The 14,609-nt window shown below is 40.5% G+C and overlaps 3 protein-coding genes across 3 annotated transcripts; all 3 read left to right on the top strand.

The window, feature by feature from the left end:
- The first annotated feature begins 412 nt into the window (after positions 1-412).
- LOC129591833 (anoctamin-5-like) lies at positions 413-8,322 on the top strand. The gene is made up of 24 exons (XM_055487663.1): positions 413-1,021; positions 1,199-1,381; positions 1,699-1,887; positions 1,955-2,085; positions 2,154-2,263; positions 2,505-2,608; positions 2,677-2,757; positions 2,819-2,937; positions 2,997-3,056; positions 3,126-3,171; positions 3,326-3,469; positions 3,633-3,770; positions 3,874-4,047; positions 4,106-4,142; positions 4,229-4,340; positions 4,418-4,472; positions 4,760-4,994; positions 5,081-5,233; positions 5,399-5,451; positions 5,555-5,848; positions 6,215-7,315; positions 7,402-7,556; positions 7,864-7,896; positions 7,972-8,322. The coding sequence occupies exons 1-21, from the start codon at positions 953-955 to the stop codon at positions 6,461-6,463; spliced, it is 2,736 nt and encodes a 911-aa protein (XP_055343638.1). The 5' UTR covers positions 413-952; the 3' UTR covers positions 6,464-7,315; positions 7,402-7,556; positions 7,864-7,896; positions 7,972-8,322.
- On the top strand, positions 7,310-8,032 carry LOC129593808 (neuropeptide-like protein 33). Its single transcript, XM_055490279.1, has 4 exons — positions 7,310-7,315; positions 7,402-7,556; positions 7,864-7,896; positions 7,972-8,032. The coding sequence occupies exons 1-4, from the start codon at positions 7,310-7,312 to the stop codon at positions 8,030-8,032; spliced, it is 255 nt and encodes an 84-aa protein (XP_055346254.1).
- Positions 8,323-11,680: 3,358 nt separating the features above from the next.
- Positions 11,681-14,526, top strand: LOC129598176 (histone acetyltransferase KAT8-like). Its single transcript, XM_055495954.1, has 2 exons — positions 11,681-12,517; positions 13,154-14,526. Exons 1-2 carry the CDS (start codon positions 11,945-11,947, stop codon positions 14,327-14,329), a joined length of 1,749 nt encoding a protein of 582 aa, XP_055351929.1. The 5' UTR covers positions 11,681-11,944; the 3' UTR covers positions 14,330-14,526.
- Positions 14,527-14,609: the final 83 nt, after the last annotated feature.

Raw genomic sequence — 14,609 nt, 5'->3', positions numbered from 1 at the left:
TTTCTAATTGCAAATTTTCTGTGTAGTAATTTCACAAGCATTGTCTCTAAAAGCTGACCCACATTAATTTTTGAGTTAACCCATAATGCAGAAGGATACATCATTGTATGTTTTACATTACGAAAACAATTATTTTTTAACAGGGAACAGTACTTGCACATGCAGGCAGTTATTAAACTTGTACCGGCACGTTAATATTGAAGACCGTATTTATTTTTAAATATTCCGATCCGTACATATACCACGCAGTGCTATGCATGCGTACCGTATTTCAAACCGCATAAAACAGCTACCAGGTAAATCGTCCTCGATCGATCTGTATACGCCACAGGATCCGCATTACACGGCATAATTGCAATCATACCGTACCTGACTGCCGCACTTTTCAACTCGTGCTCCAGATTCGCAATTTCGCAGACTCACCATTGAATCGCTCCTGCCTGTCTACCGTCGCGGTTCATTTGAGTTAACAAACTAACAAGTCTACGGAGGTGTTTCGGTTTAGTTTTTGCAAGGGGCCTTTGGACAGATAAGTTTGCTTTATGTATCCGTGTAGGTTATGGAACTTTACGAGCATTTAGTCCCACCCACATAGCGGCGAAGTGATTCAAGTTTCACACCGCGATATACAATCCCATCCCACAAAATACTATAGGCCGTTATGAATGCACCGGTAGAACATGTCTTGGTGAGTCGTTGCGCACTCTACGCAGTCATCATGTTACTCACATATTTTGGTTTGTTGTAACCGGTTTATCGGTCTTTTGTTACGATGCAAAACTGAACGGTTTTCGTTTCTACAATTCCGCGTCAGACATCGACAGCGACAAAGTTCACAAATAAGCACATCAGTAATATTATGAAAGTGGATTTTACGTTCACGATGGATCTTAGCAGAAGTCTTCAGCGGTGAATAGCTGCGTTGATTTTCATTGTTGTATAATCTGTACTGATGGAAAACGGTATTGAAATGTCTCCAAAAAATTCTGCGACAGTTACCCCCGGGAATGTGGCCTTAAAGGTAAAAGTGTAATGACACAAATACTGTAATTCCAAATATTTTGGGGAAATTGCTGTTTTTCTTCTGTTATGTTCCTCCGTGGATTACACAAATTTAACTTTATCTGGCGAATCCATGGTTCCAGAATTCATCACTTGATAAAATTAATGAGATCGCTGTAAATATTCATTACCTTAGGTTGATGAAACGCCAAAAGATGCTGACACCTTGTTTTTCACGGATGGAAAACGGCGAGTAGATTTTGTGCTGGTATACCAAACTGGATCGCGATCGATCGACAGCCGTCGCGCTTTGCGTCGGACCAATTTTGAGGAGCACATGAAGAAAGAAGGACTGGAATTGGAAATTGATACTAAACCTGTAAAAAAATTTCTAAACGCAATACTCCGAAATTCCACCGGCTTTTTTGTTTCGATTTTGACATGCATGTTTGTCTGTCGTAATTATTTTTCTTAGTAATCGTCGAAAATTTACCGTTTTTATTCAGACTACGTATAAGTTGCGCTCGTATAATTGTGGAATACAGATGTTTGTATTTGTTTTTTTTAGTTTAATCGCTAAAACGGCTAAACGAATAACGATACGTATTCCCGAGCGTAATTTATTCATATGTGAATTTGCAAGGAAGCTGCTGTACTTGTGGTTAATGTTTCCCTAATAACCTGTTAATGCGTTAGTTACCCGGCCATCTTATACCCGGACTGGACACCATAAACAGCAAACTGCACATTGACCGACTGCGAGCTGGACCAGCCGCCGAGCCGAAGCTGGATGTGCCTCCAACGCTGTGTTTTATTAAAATCCACGGAACATGGGACATGATGACGAAATATGCAGATTTTTTAAAATTAAAAATGCCTCTTATTGTACGTGTAACAAACTGGCTTCCTTTACTATAATTATGTAAATTTACAGAACGTAATTTTTTTCCAGAAAGGAAACGAGAACCTGCAAGACGATGAGCTGCTACATTATTTTCCTAATCCGTTTCGAGTTGACCGCGAGCTTCTTCCGCCCATGCAGGAACAGTTTACATCGTTCTTCTCCAAAGCCAGGATGGACCAGTAAGAAACACCATTATGTTATATTCTTTGGGAAACTGTGTGAGCCATTTTTTTTATTAAAATTACAGATTCAACATCAGCGACGAAGACAGCTTTTTCTCAGCCGGTCAACGAAGCCGGATTGTCTGGGAATGTTTGTCAAGAATACGCTACGATGAAGGCAACCCCACAAAATTTGGTAAGAAAAAAATATAAAGCTTCCTAACAATATGGAAATTTACCTCATTTTTTATATTTATTTCTGCTTTTTAATTCTAGTCACCTCAATGCGATTTATTTATAAAAGTATTTAACACCTAACAATATGGAAATTTACCTCATTTTTTATATTTATTTCTGCTTTTTAATTCTAGTCACCTCAATGCTATTTATTTATAAAAGTATTTAACTCCCATGTGTCAGGTAGAACTTCTTTGCAGGAATTCAGCGTCTCTTGGCCAACAACACATTTATCGCCGCTTTCCCACTACATGATGGACCATGGGAACGGACGCCAAAACAAAAACCCACGAATATGCGAGCGGTACAAATACACCGTGCGGTTGTTACAAAATCATACGTATTAAGTCAAATTTCTATACTTTGTCGTAGATTCTGTATGATCAGTGGGGACGCTTCACTAATTGGTTTAAAATCCAGCCTATTGATTATGTAAAAGTGTATTTCGGCGAGGTAGATCTGCACAAAGAATTTTTCATGGATGCCCGCGCACTGAATGCATGTTTTGCTACAGAGGCTGGCATTCTTTTTTGCTTGGATGGAATTCTACACCGCCATGCTCATACCTCCGTCTATTGTGGGATTGGCATGTTTCATCTACGGAGTGGCATCTCTGTCAAATGATCCCGTCTCGTAAGAATGTGTCGTGTCATGCGTGGTCAGTGAAGTATTTCCATGAATTTTTTTTTCAGGAACTCTATTTGTTATGACCCTTTCATTGGCAATACGACAATGTGTCCACTGTGTGACAAGTAAGCTATTCGGAAACAAGTTAACAGATTTTTTAATTTGTATCAGAAATTCAAAATGTTTGAATTCAGATGGTGTCCTTTCTGGAAACTCAAGGAATCGTGCGCGCTGGCTAAAGTACGGTAGCGTTGAAGATGGTCGACTGCTTGTCAGAAAACAATTAACTGCAAACACATCGTTTTGCGTTTTGATACATAACACTAATCGTACATAATGTGGATATATATTTGTTATATTTATCTGATTTTACATAATCAGGCGCACTTTTCAGGCTACATATTTATTCGACAATTCGGCCACCATGTTTTTTTCGGCGTTTATGGCGCTATGGGCGATGGTGTTTCTGGAATTATGGCAACGACGTCAGTCTGTTTTGGCGTGGAATTTTGATACATTGGATGCCTTTGAACAATACGTAAGCCCGTCAGCTGTTTTAAAAACGACTGCAGTTACAGCTTAATACAGTCGCAAAAGCGTGCACATTGCGTGTGTTATAAAATTTAACTGACTAATTACTGCTTTCGCGTGGATAACTCTTCATATTTTCCTGGAATTAAAAAGGCCCACTTAATCATTAGGAGCCGGTTCGACCGGAACTGGGAATGCGGGTCAAACAAGTACGGCTGAACCCGGTAACGAATACGGAAGAACCGTATGTGCCACGCTGGAAGCGACTGGGCAATTGTTTCGTATCCACATCGGTCATCTCCTTTATGGTACATGATGCGTCAAATTCCTGATTGCAAAACAATTATGCCTAATTTTTGACAGTATAATGTGCAATGAATGATGTGGAATTGATGTGCAGTTGTGTTGCAGATGTTTGTTGTGTTGGCCGCGGTTTTTGGTACAGTAGTGTACCGAATGCTGGTGGTCGTCGCCCTTTACGCCACCAGCAGCACACGGCAGACCTTTGCAAGCCAGTACGCCACGTATATAACCTCCATCACGTCGGCACTTCTCAACCTTATTGTTATTCTTATTCTGGAAAAGGTGAGGAAAATAACTAAGCACTGTCATTACAATTTGGATAAGAAATAGTTTATTTTAGATTTATTATCGTTTGGCCAAGTGGTTGACCGAAAATGGTAAGAACAACCCGCCTTAGATTAATGGTATTATTATTTTGACCTGTTTTGGAAATGATTTGCATGACGATTTCCTTGTGTTTTAGAGTGTCCAAGAACGCAAACCGAATACGAAGAGAGTCTCACGTGGAAATATTACATATTTGAATTTGTCAATTGTTACAGTTCTCTGGTTTATGTGGCGTTTTTCAAAGGCCGGTAAGCACTGATTCTTTAATTTACAGGTAGCATCGGACGTGTACAACATTTTGATTCTAATATTGTATATATCTTAGCGTTCCTGCTGGAACGCCGGGTTCTAAAGGATGGTTCAACATTCCCGTCGATCAAGTAAGTTTAATTGTTGCTGAAAGTTCGAGCACGTATCAGATTGTCCATTATATCTATATCCAATAGTTTATTCCTAATAACTGTCAGTCTCTAACTGCTGTATTTTTTCAGATTTATAAACATCTGCTTACAGTTACTTTAGCAGTATTAAATAAAAATATAAGTTTCTACCTTATGGACATTCACTGATTTGAAATGCACACCGTTAAAATGCATTAATTTATGATGTAACAAATAACTATTGTGTAAGTGTACCTGTGTACTTATCATATTTATCGTTTTTGTAGTGTGATCAAGCAGGATGTCTGATTGAATTATGCATCCAGTTAGCCGTGATCCTGTTGGGTAAACAAGTATACTCCATTCTACGCGAAGCAGCCTTTCCCGTCATCCACAATTGGTGGTCTAATCAGGACATCATCAAGTTTTTCTCTCATGTTCGACGGTTTTATCGCTGGGAAAAAGATTTTCAGTTGCGACCTTTCCCGGCTCTGATTATGTTCAAAGAGTACACTAGGATGAGTAAGACAATATTGAGATAACAAGCCCATTGAAATAACAAGTCCAGATGAATTGCCCCTTTCGTCACTTGGACATATTTTTTACAGTTCTGCAGTTTGGATTCATGACAACATTTGGTGTGGCGTTTCCACTGGCACCGCTCTGCGTTCTACTTATGAACCTCTTTGAAATACGTTTTGATGCCTACAAAATTCTGGTTCTGTATCGCCGTCCAGTTCCACAAATCGCCAAAAATATCGGTGCGTTACAATTTTTCGTTATGCAGAAATTATGTGCAGCTTTAAGCGTACAAATAAATTCATTCTGCTCGTTGTATTCTATGTTGTTTATTACACGTCGTAATTTACTTGACGGTGAATGCAAAATGTTGGTACTAGAGTTTTTTAATGTATTTTTCCTTGCAGGCGCGTGGCTGAAAATCTTGCAGCATCTTGCTCAGTTCTCCGTTGTTACCAATGTAAGTTACTATGTCTCAATACTTATAAACGTGCATAAATATTTTCAGTGTCCTTGTGGCACACGATAACTTAAGGAATTGATTTAAGTAACTATATTGACAGGCCTTTGTAATTGCCTTCACTTCCGAATTCGTGCCAAAAGTTGCCTACAAGCTGGCCTATTCACCGGATGGGACAATGCGCGGTTATGTGCCATGGAGTTTGTCTGTGTTTTCCGTGGCGGATTTTCCGCCGGATGTGGGACCGCAGCCGGACATTTCTCCTGCCAATTCAACATCATTTTGTAACTATCGGGATTTTCGCAATGGACCACAGGAGGGGGATTATAGATATTTTTATAACATGACATTCTGGCATATTTTTGCCGCCAGACTGGTGCTGGTTTTAGTACTGGAGGTGGGTGAAACTGCGTAAAATATTCGCAAAAATTCCTCAAACGCCCACGAATTACTAATACAAATATTTTTGATTTTGAGAGTTATTTCTGCACCCAGACATGACAACTTGTTGCTTATTCGGTTATTCCTGCGTAACTATGGATGCCAGCAGTTCGGTGCCTAGTGTTACATATACTTGTATACAATAAATGTAGTTTGTTTTAAAAGAAACCGACTTTGAGCCATCAATACACCTGTAAAACAATCAACGAAATGTTATATTATATATGATGTAAAGAGGTAAATTCTAATAATTCTCAAGTGAGATTTTGATAGTTTTCTCTGTTTTACGCTTATTGTATGGCTCTTGTTTTCCTTGTTGCAGCATTTTATCCTCATCATTACCAGGATAATCGCCTACATGGTACCTGATCTGCCTTCCTGGCTGCATGCCAAAATTCTCAGACAAAACTTCCTTGCCAAAGAAGCATTTTGCGAGTCGGAAGCCAGAAAGAAATACTCGCAGTCCGGAATGCCCCTAAAAAATGCCGCCACTCAGGATTCACTGGGATCTTTCCAGGAAGATCACTCCCTGTATCCAAAGATGAACAACTTATCTGATGGCGCTGTGTGAATGCACTGAATGGTGTGGGGTCAGCACTCCGAATTGGCAGCTTACCTAACGAAGATTTGGAAGTCAATGATCTCATTTTGTGATTCTTTTTCCCGGCGTCTGGAGGTGTATTTGATGCAAGGACTGATTACGATTGGCAGATCTGCGGCGCTCTTGCTGACCTAACTTTTTCTGTAATCCGAATCAATTTGTACATTTTGTTTTTCCGGATTTTTGAATTTTTACTGTGTGGATTTAGGTACTTATAATATTTAAAGTATTGCTCGTCGAAATTAAAATTTACAGCATAAAAAACTTTAAACTGTTTGAGTACGGCATTAAATCGTCTGACCACTGACCTTGAAGTGCAGTTGAACTGCGGAGGAGGAGTTACGTACATACTTGTACCTTTTTATCTTTAATACCTGCTCAATGCCACACGCACGTCCCCTGCTCCACCTGGAGCCCAATGAAAGTTGCGGTTTTTTAGTACCAAGCTGAGACAACCGTACGATCTGAACTGCTCTATTGTTAATGTTGCACCTGGAAAAATCCTCCGGTAGTACTTACAAGCTAGCTACAATATTTTAAAAGCCAGTTAACGATGGTCACTGTGCAAGTGTACGTACGTACATACACCGTTCGCAATCATCGCATCCACATCACAGATTTCTTCTACCGGATTATGCGGCTATGGGCCGTCTGGATTTATAAACCAGTGATCAGAAAATCTGCAGTCCTCAGTCTGCGTTTTGCTGGCTAGTTGTCGCGACTTTATCGTGTTTCACGCCACTTTAATTTAGTTTTGCCCTTTATTGCTTCAGCTAGAAGTTTTTAGTTTTCCCCGCCATAAAGGGCATCATCACCATGAGAGTACGTCTGACCTTCGGCTTCGCGAGTGTCATCTACTTGTCTTGATATCCCTGGTGCGGGTGCTAATTTACCGTATTTTGCTGCAGACAACAACCACCCTCTGGTTCTTCCTCATACTACTGCTCGGATTCTTGTCATTTGCGGAATGTGGATTTGGCGGTGGATGGGGTAACGGTGGATGGGGCGGAGGATGGGGTGGATGGGGCGGCGGATGGGGAGGTGGATGGGGCGGATGGGGAGGGTAAGCGAAAACGTTAGGTATAAGTTTTCGGTTGACCTTTGAAATAATTAAAGTTAGGGAAACTCTCGTCGGTTCAGATCTCAATGGTACAAAACGTATTTGAACATTTATTTATCTGTATGAACGCTTTGTCAGGTCACGCTGATTTTATGCATTTTTTTCCTTGAAAATTAAGCCACTAATGTTTTCAAATGAGAATATTAATTCAGATTATCAGCAAAATCAGCTCTTAATCGTAATATTGACCTTTGATTTTATTCTTAAAAATTAAAATTCTGCATTTCTAACTTCCTGGTTGGTATTGCAGTTGGGGCGGACCTGGTTGGGGAGGATGGGGCGGGTGAGTATTTACGCTCAACTCGAAATATGGAAATATACGTATTTCGTTAACACGTTTTTCGGGCTTCTTTGGCAGTGATGGCTGGGGCGGATGGGGTGGATCCGGATGGGGTTGGGGAGGCGGATGGAAGAAGTGATCGCCTGATTTTCCTCCAGTTTGTTGACCCCGGTTGCAGCATTTTTACGGTGTCCATTCCTCATCGCCCTGGATCTTTTGTCAGTCCATTCCACATCGCCCTGGATCATGTGTCATTGTCATTTCTCGCATTCCTGTGATCATGTACCATTGACCTGTGCTCATATTCAACGAGTTTAAAGACTGTACGTGTGCGACTGTTTTGTCGGTTTTTATTTGTGATATGTTTTGTATTTATTGCGAATGTTCGAATTGTGACTGAAAATTAATAAAATGACTGTGCGATAAGAAGCTGTAATTGTGTTATCTACGGACTACGGTAGAACCAAATCGACAAGAGCGTTTGACAGGCGAATTCAGTACTCGTAGTGCTGGTTGACCGGCATTTTCTCGTATAGGGGTAGTAAAATGTAGACCTTGAAATAAATCTTGGGGGAACTAACAATGGAAATGAGAATACAATCGAGAAAAAAACTTTAAATTGTGGAAATAACCGCGCAGAATGATAGCACAAGCAGCGGATTTTGTTCGCCCAGTGGCCACTATTCTACATTTCAACGTCGAATATGTTACCGCCCTTTATACTGAACACATACGGATGAGTCATGCATATGTGATTCACACGTGAGTCTGTGCTCTGATCCGATCCTGCTGGGGGGTTGGGATGTGTGATATTCGTATAATTCAGTTCATTTTATGGACTTACGTATTGCTCGGTGGCAGCGTTTTGCGCATCCATCCACTCTCTAACTCTCCCGAAATCCACTGGAAGTTGGAATTCGGAACTGTAATAGCGCTTCTGAGCGTACGAAGCACACTGCAATAAAATCATAAAAAAACGAAAAATGCACATGCGGTACTTGATAACTGCATGGGTAAATAACGATGCCATGAGATTCAGTAATCAAATTTCCTACATTTTCTTACTGCAATCTCTGAAAGAGTTATCCTAGTCTTAAATAGTGAGACATGCTCGACTCTTTAGAAATTCAAAATCATTTTGCAATGTTATCCATTGGGCCAGCGGTATGCAATGTTATCCATAGTTTTCACAAGTTTATCTCGCAGTCTTATTTTTAACCCACCAATTGTTGGAACCGCAAATTCTGGATGGTACTTTTTTACGTGACGGTTTAAGTTTGACTTCGTCGAAAAGGATTTATCGCCAACACAGTGAGCACAGCGCAGATCTGTAGACGACATATTTAAGATAAGCCGACAATATTTAACCAAAAAATACCGCTGGCCCAATGGATAACATTGCAAAATGATTTTGAATTTCTAAAGAGTCGAGCATGTCTCACTATTTAAGACTAGGATAACTCTTTCAGAGATTGCAGTAAGAAAATGTAGGAAATTTGATTACTGAATCTCATGGCATCGTTATTTACCCATGCAGTTATCAAGTACCGCATGTGCATTTTTCGTTTTTTTATGATTTTATTGCAGTGTGCTTCGTACGCTCAGAAGCGCTATTACAGTTCCGAATTCCAACTTCCAGTGGATTTCGGGAGAGTTAGAGAGTGGATGGATGCGCAAAACGCTGCCACCGAGCAATACGTAAGTCCATAAAATGAACTGAATTATACGAATATCACACATCCCAACCCCCCAGCAGGATCGGATCAGAGCACAGACTCACGTAAAAGTAAAAACTGAAAACAGATTTCTCAAAGATTGTTTTCAGCAATCAGTAGAAATGAGCTGCCTGATGGTGAGCAATAAGTAATAATAAGTACGTGAGTCTGTGCTCTGATCCAATCCTGCTGGAGGGTTGGGATCTGAGTTATTCACCTAATTCGGTTCATTTTGTGCACTTAGCGTCTCGTGCTCTCTACAGCAATTACACCTCCACTCTCGTATGAAATCCATTGGAAATTGTGGCTGTGGAGTCTAAGTTTGTGATCAAACAAGCTAAAATCAAAGTTTTTTACTTAGGATCTCCAAATAAAAGTCATTGCCGAATGCCGACTACCTAATCAAATTTTTAAATTGTAATTGTAAATTCGCATTTTCAGATTAGTTCTTATCCAAATGTGAGGAACTCAACAGTGATCCACAAATCTGCATTCACTATTGCACTTAGTGCACTACATATTTTACCTTGACTGTGCTAGAATTTTTCACTGAAAAAAAATCCATACAAGGCTACCAAACGGACGATGCATCAGCTCAAGCCTCACAGTATTTATAAAGACGTGAGTCTGTGCTCTGATCCAATCCTGCTGGAGGTTCATTTTGTGCACTTAGCGTCCATCTAAGTGCACAAAATTACACCTCCATCTACAGTCGGCATAAACTAAGTTGTAATCAATAACAGCATAGTGTTTTACACTTCGCTTTACAAGCACCTGTGCACTAATGTTACCACTTGATAAATACCGGCAGCTGTGCACTAATGTTAGCACTTGCTAAATATGGTCTACTCTGCACTATGCTCTACATGACCTTTGTTACTAGTTTCGAAAATTTATTCTGTTACCTGATGTATGATTTACTAACAATGCTCTAAAAGACTAAAACGTACCTTAATAAAAGCGGTACATTTGAGCTTTCGTTCTTTTTTCAAAATCCCGTCTCCGGCACATTTAAAATTCCGAAAACAAGAATACATTCTGAAAGAACTTTCGGTTCCTGTTTTTTTCTCTCCATTGGCGTGATTGAACTGACTAGCGGTGACATCTTCAAAATCAGCTTTCCAAGACAAAAATTCGTCGAACGTTTGAAATGCCTTCTCTTTCACGCTGAATTCAGTCCGATTATGAAAAACAGATAAATGTGAAATCAAAGACTCAAGATAATAAAAGGCAAATTGGCAGTCCGGCTCTTGACATTTTCCCGCTACGACGCAAATATAGTATTTTAGTTTTCACAAGTTTATCTCGCAATGTCCCATTAGTTAATAACTGAATATAAACCTTAGTGATCATGTTAGTCAAAATCGAAGTTTTAACCCGAGTGCACACGTTAGTATCGTTAAAAGTTTTAATTTACTGGAGGTTGTAAGTTATATTTTCGTTTTCAAGCCCATTTTGTAGTTTCTGGCGTTCTTATTTGTGCAGGCGTGATCTGCAATGTCCGTTTAATTGGTTTGGAAAAAACCCACAGTTATAAAATTTGATTGCGTGGACTAACTTTATAAATACTGTGAGGCTTGAGCTGATGCATCGTCCGTTTGGTAGCCTTGTATGGATTTTTTTTCAGTGAAAAATTCTAGCACAGTCAAGGTAAAATATGTAGTGCACTAAGTGCAATAGTGAATGCAGATTTGTGGATCACTGTTGAGTTCCTCACATTTGGATAAGAACTAATCTGAAAATGCGAATTTACAATTACAATTTAAAAATTTGATTAGGTAGTCGGCATTCGGCAATGACTTTTATTTGGAGATCCTAAGTAAAAAACTTTGATTTTAGCTTGTTTGATCACAAACTTAGACTCCACAGCCACAATTTCCAATGGATTTCATACGAGAGTGGAGGTGTAATTGCTGTAGAGAGCACGAGACGCTAAGTGCACAAAATGAACCGAATTAGGTGAATAACTCAGATCCCAACCCTCCAGCAGGATTGGATCAGAGCACAGACTCACGTACTTATTATTACTTATTGCTCACCATCAGGCAGCTCATTTCTACTGATTGCTGAAAACAATCTTTGAGAAATCTGTTTTCAGTTTTTACTTTTCATTTCTGACTTTGAGCTTCTACTTTTATCGTTTTCTTTCGTTTTCTGGAGTTTCAGAATTTGTCCTCAGCCACAGTTCAGTACAGTAACGTTTTGATTCCCTAGTTGGATGGAGACGGCCTTTTTGACGATGTTTTTCAAATCAACATCGCTTCCATTCGATTAGCTTGTACAGCATCCACGGAAAGTTTAATTTCAGCGAATCCTTCTTTTTTCTCGCGTATTCCATGGAGAGTCTCAACGGAGACAGTGACTCCAGATATTATGGTGCTCCAGTGGAGAACGGCCACCATAATTATCAAAACGGGATCCACGAGTACGTTAACGGCACAGCCTCCCATCATGAATCCAAGAACTCCTACTCGGTGGACGAGCACTTCACACGATCTCTGTCATACAATGGGCCTCAGCTGCGTAACCGATCCTTCCAGCCTCAGATCGATAAAGTCTACAGTATTTTCCAGAAGGATGGGACGACCGCCACTGGTGAGGTGCTGGCTGTACGGCAAAATTCCCGGACCAAAGTTACGGAATATTTCGTCCATTATGAGGGACAAAATCGACGTTTAGACGAATGGATTAGTCTGGATCGCTTTCGCGAGGATCCGGTAACCCCTGTTGCTGCAGCTGCTGCTGCTCCGCAGACGCCAGCGATATTGAAAAATGAAGGAAACAAAGCTTTAGCGCCGGTCAGTGTGGTGGCTGATTCAAGTACGCAAAAAGTCACGAGAAGCGCCAGGAGGAAATTCGATGAGATGAACCACATTCAGCCTAGTTTAGCAGACCTTTTGCCGTCACAGGTTAGTAATATTTCTGCCGTACAAAACTGCAGATTTTGTAATGTTGTTTTTCGATAAAAGTTTAAACACGTTCCAGAGATGTCTATCTGTATAACACTGGGTTTATATTGACATTTTCTCAGGAAAACGGAAGTGAAGAGCGAAATATGAAAGTGTAGAGTTACATGGTGGCGTTTGGTTTTATTTCGAATTTTTCAAGTTTTTAGTGTGACAGCTTTAATGAAAAAGTTTTGTTTAATGTTTTGCTTCTCGAATCATCGAATGAATTAAGTAAAAATATTTTTTGTGTGAATATAATTATGATTGATTATGTGTCCATTGGGAAATTGTACGTTGTGATGCCGATGGGAAATTCGTTGTGATTATCGTTCGTTGTAAACTTGTAGCTGTAGATTGTTGGCTTTTCAGTGCTGAATGAAAGTGTATTTCGAGAAGATTTTTATCTTTGATATAAGTTTAACATAAGTTTTGATATTATAGAAATCTGACATGCATAGACGTTTGAGAATTTTTTCGTCATTACTGAGATTGCTTGATCGTTTATCCCATACGAGTATCTTTGATCCCCAAGTACAATCCGTCATCTCGGGAATTGATTCCCTTGACTTTGTGCTAAATTGCTTTTTGTTTTCTCAGGCCACCCTGGAGCGTCTACATGAAGAGCGCACCAAAGTGAAGTACATTGACAGGATAATCTTTGGTCGCTACGATATTGATACCTGGTATTTCTCTCCGTATCCGGAGGAGTACGGTCGCCGGGAAATTCTTTACATTTGTGAATTTTGCATCAAATATATGAAACATTACCATAGTTATCAAAACCATGTGTGTCCTCTGAAACATCCTCCGGGACGGCAGATCTACAAAAAAGACAATGTTTCCGTGTACGAAGTGGACGGTAAAGAAGCCAAAGTGTATTGCCAGTGTCTGTGTTTGCTGGCGAAACTGTTTCTCGATCATAAAACACTGTACTTCGATGTGGAATCGTTCATGTTCTACATCTTGACGGAAAACGACGAGGATGGATGCCATGTGGTGGGCTATTTTTCCAAAGAAAAGGACTCCCTGGAGGGAAATAATTTGGCCTGTATTATGACACTGCCGCCATACCAGCGCAAAGGCTATGGGAAATTTCTCATTGGATTCAGCTATGAGTTATCCCGTCGGGAGAATGCCGTCGGCTCGCCGGAGAAGCCTTTATCCGATCTCGGAAAGTTGAGTTACCGGAGCTATTGGTCGTGGATGCTCTTAGAAGTACTCAAAGATGCCACTAGTAATCTCAGTATTAAGGAATTGTCGCAGGTGACAATGTTCCACGAAAATGACATTATTGATACGCTGCAGAGTTTGAATTTATGCAAATACTGGAAGGGGCATCATGTGTTGTGTGTTAATACCAAGATTGTGCAGGAATGTCTACTGCATGCTGAATTCCAAAAGCCGAAATTGTTGGTCGATTCCAAAGCGTTGATGGCCGACTGGAAGCCTCCTCCGAAACCGCCGCGTTTGACTAGCCGAACACTGTCTCTATCGGAGAAGGCCATACCTCCTGAAGCGCTACCATCTCCGATTGCTGATGCGGATGTGGTCATGGCGGAAGACCTGGAGGATGACCAGGAAGCCGAGCCCGAACCGGATCCAGATCAGGAGCCGATGGAATGTGATCGCGAGGAGATGGATGAGGAGGATTTGTTGGATGATGTTGAGGAGGGGGAGTCCAGTGACATAGAAAATGTGGACACGAGTGATGCGGAGGGGGAGGAAGAGGAGCTGGATGGTGAATGGGATAAGGAGTCGGGCTCGGAAGAATGAGCGATTGTGTAGGGGCGATTAGCTGTAACCTGTGCATGCTTTATGCGCCATGGTCGGGAGCTATTCTGTTAATGTTTGATGGTGTGACACTTTTCAGTTGTCGTTATGCGGGTATCCGCAGCTGTTGGTTACGTAATTATTGCACAATAAATATCAGGAAACGAAAGGTGACAGAGATTGCCTTGGCCCGCATTTGAAGGCGCTATCAAATTGTTTTTATTTTTTTAAACAAAATCTTGTCCGATATGCATTTACAAAGTATCTGAAAATGGGACCGCTC

This window comes from Paramacrobiotus metropolitanus, unplaced genomic scaffold (genome assembly GCF_019649055.1).
Source record: "Paramacrobiotus metropolitanus isolate TYO unplaced genomic scaffold, Prichtersi_v1.0 Parri_scaffold0000003, whole genome shotgun sequence".
Taxonomy (NCBI): Eukaryota; Metazoa; Tardigrada; class Eutardigrada; order Parachela; family Macrobiotidae; genus Paramacrobiotus; species Paramacrobiotus metropolitanus.
The sequence above is the reverse complement of the archived record's forward strand: the minus strand, read 5'-3'. Positions and strand labels throughout refer to the sequence as shown.

Bases quoted from the DNA above. Each gene is read 5' to 3' on its own strand.
- LOC129591833 (XM_055487663.1), top strand. From the start codon at position 953: ATGGAAAACGGTATTGAAATGTCTCCAAAAAATTCTGCGACAGTTACC. The intron at 3,172-3,325 runs GTACGGTAGCGT...CGCACTTTTCAG, and splicing joins AATCGTGCGCGCTGGCTAAA to GCTACATATTTATTCGACAA. The intron at 4,995-5,080 runs GTAAGACAATAT...TATTTTTTACAG, and splicing joins CAAAGAGTACACTAGGATGA to TTCTGCAGTTTGGATTCATG.
- LOC129593808 (XM_055490279.1), top strand. The intron at 7,557-7,863 runs GTAAGCGAAAAC...TTGGTATTGCAG, and splicing joins GGATGGGGCGGATGGGGAGG to TTGGGGCGGACCTGGTTGGG. The intron at 7,897-7,971 runs GTGAGTATTTAC...CTTCTTTGGCAG, and splicing joins GGTTGGGGAGGATGGGGCGG to TGATGGCTGGGGCGGATGGG.
- LOC129598176 (XM_055495954.1), top strand. From the start codon at position 11,945: ATGGAGAGTCTCAACGGAGACAGTGACTCCAGATATTATGGTGCTCCA. The intron at 12,518-13,153 runs GTTAGTAATATT...TTGTTTTCTCAG, and splicing joins CAGACCTTTTGCCGTCACAG to GCCACCCTGGAGCGTCTACA.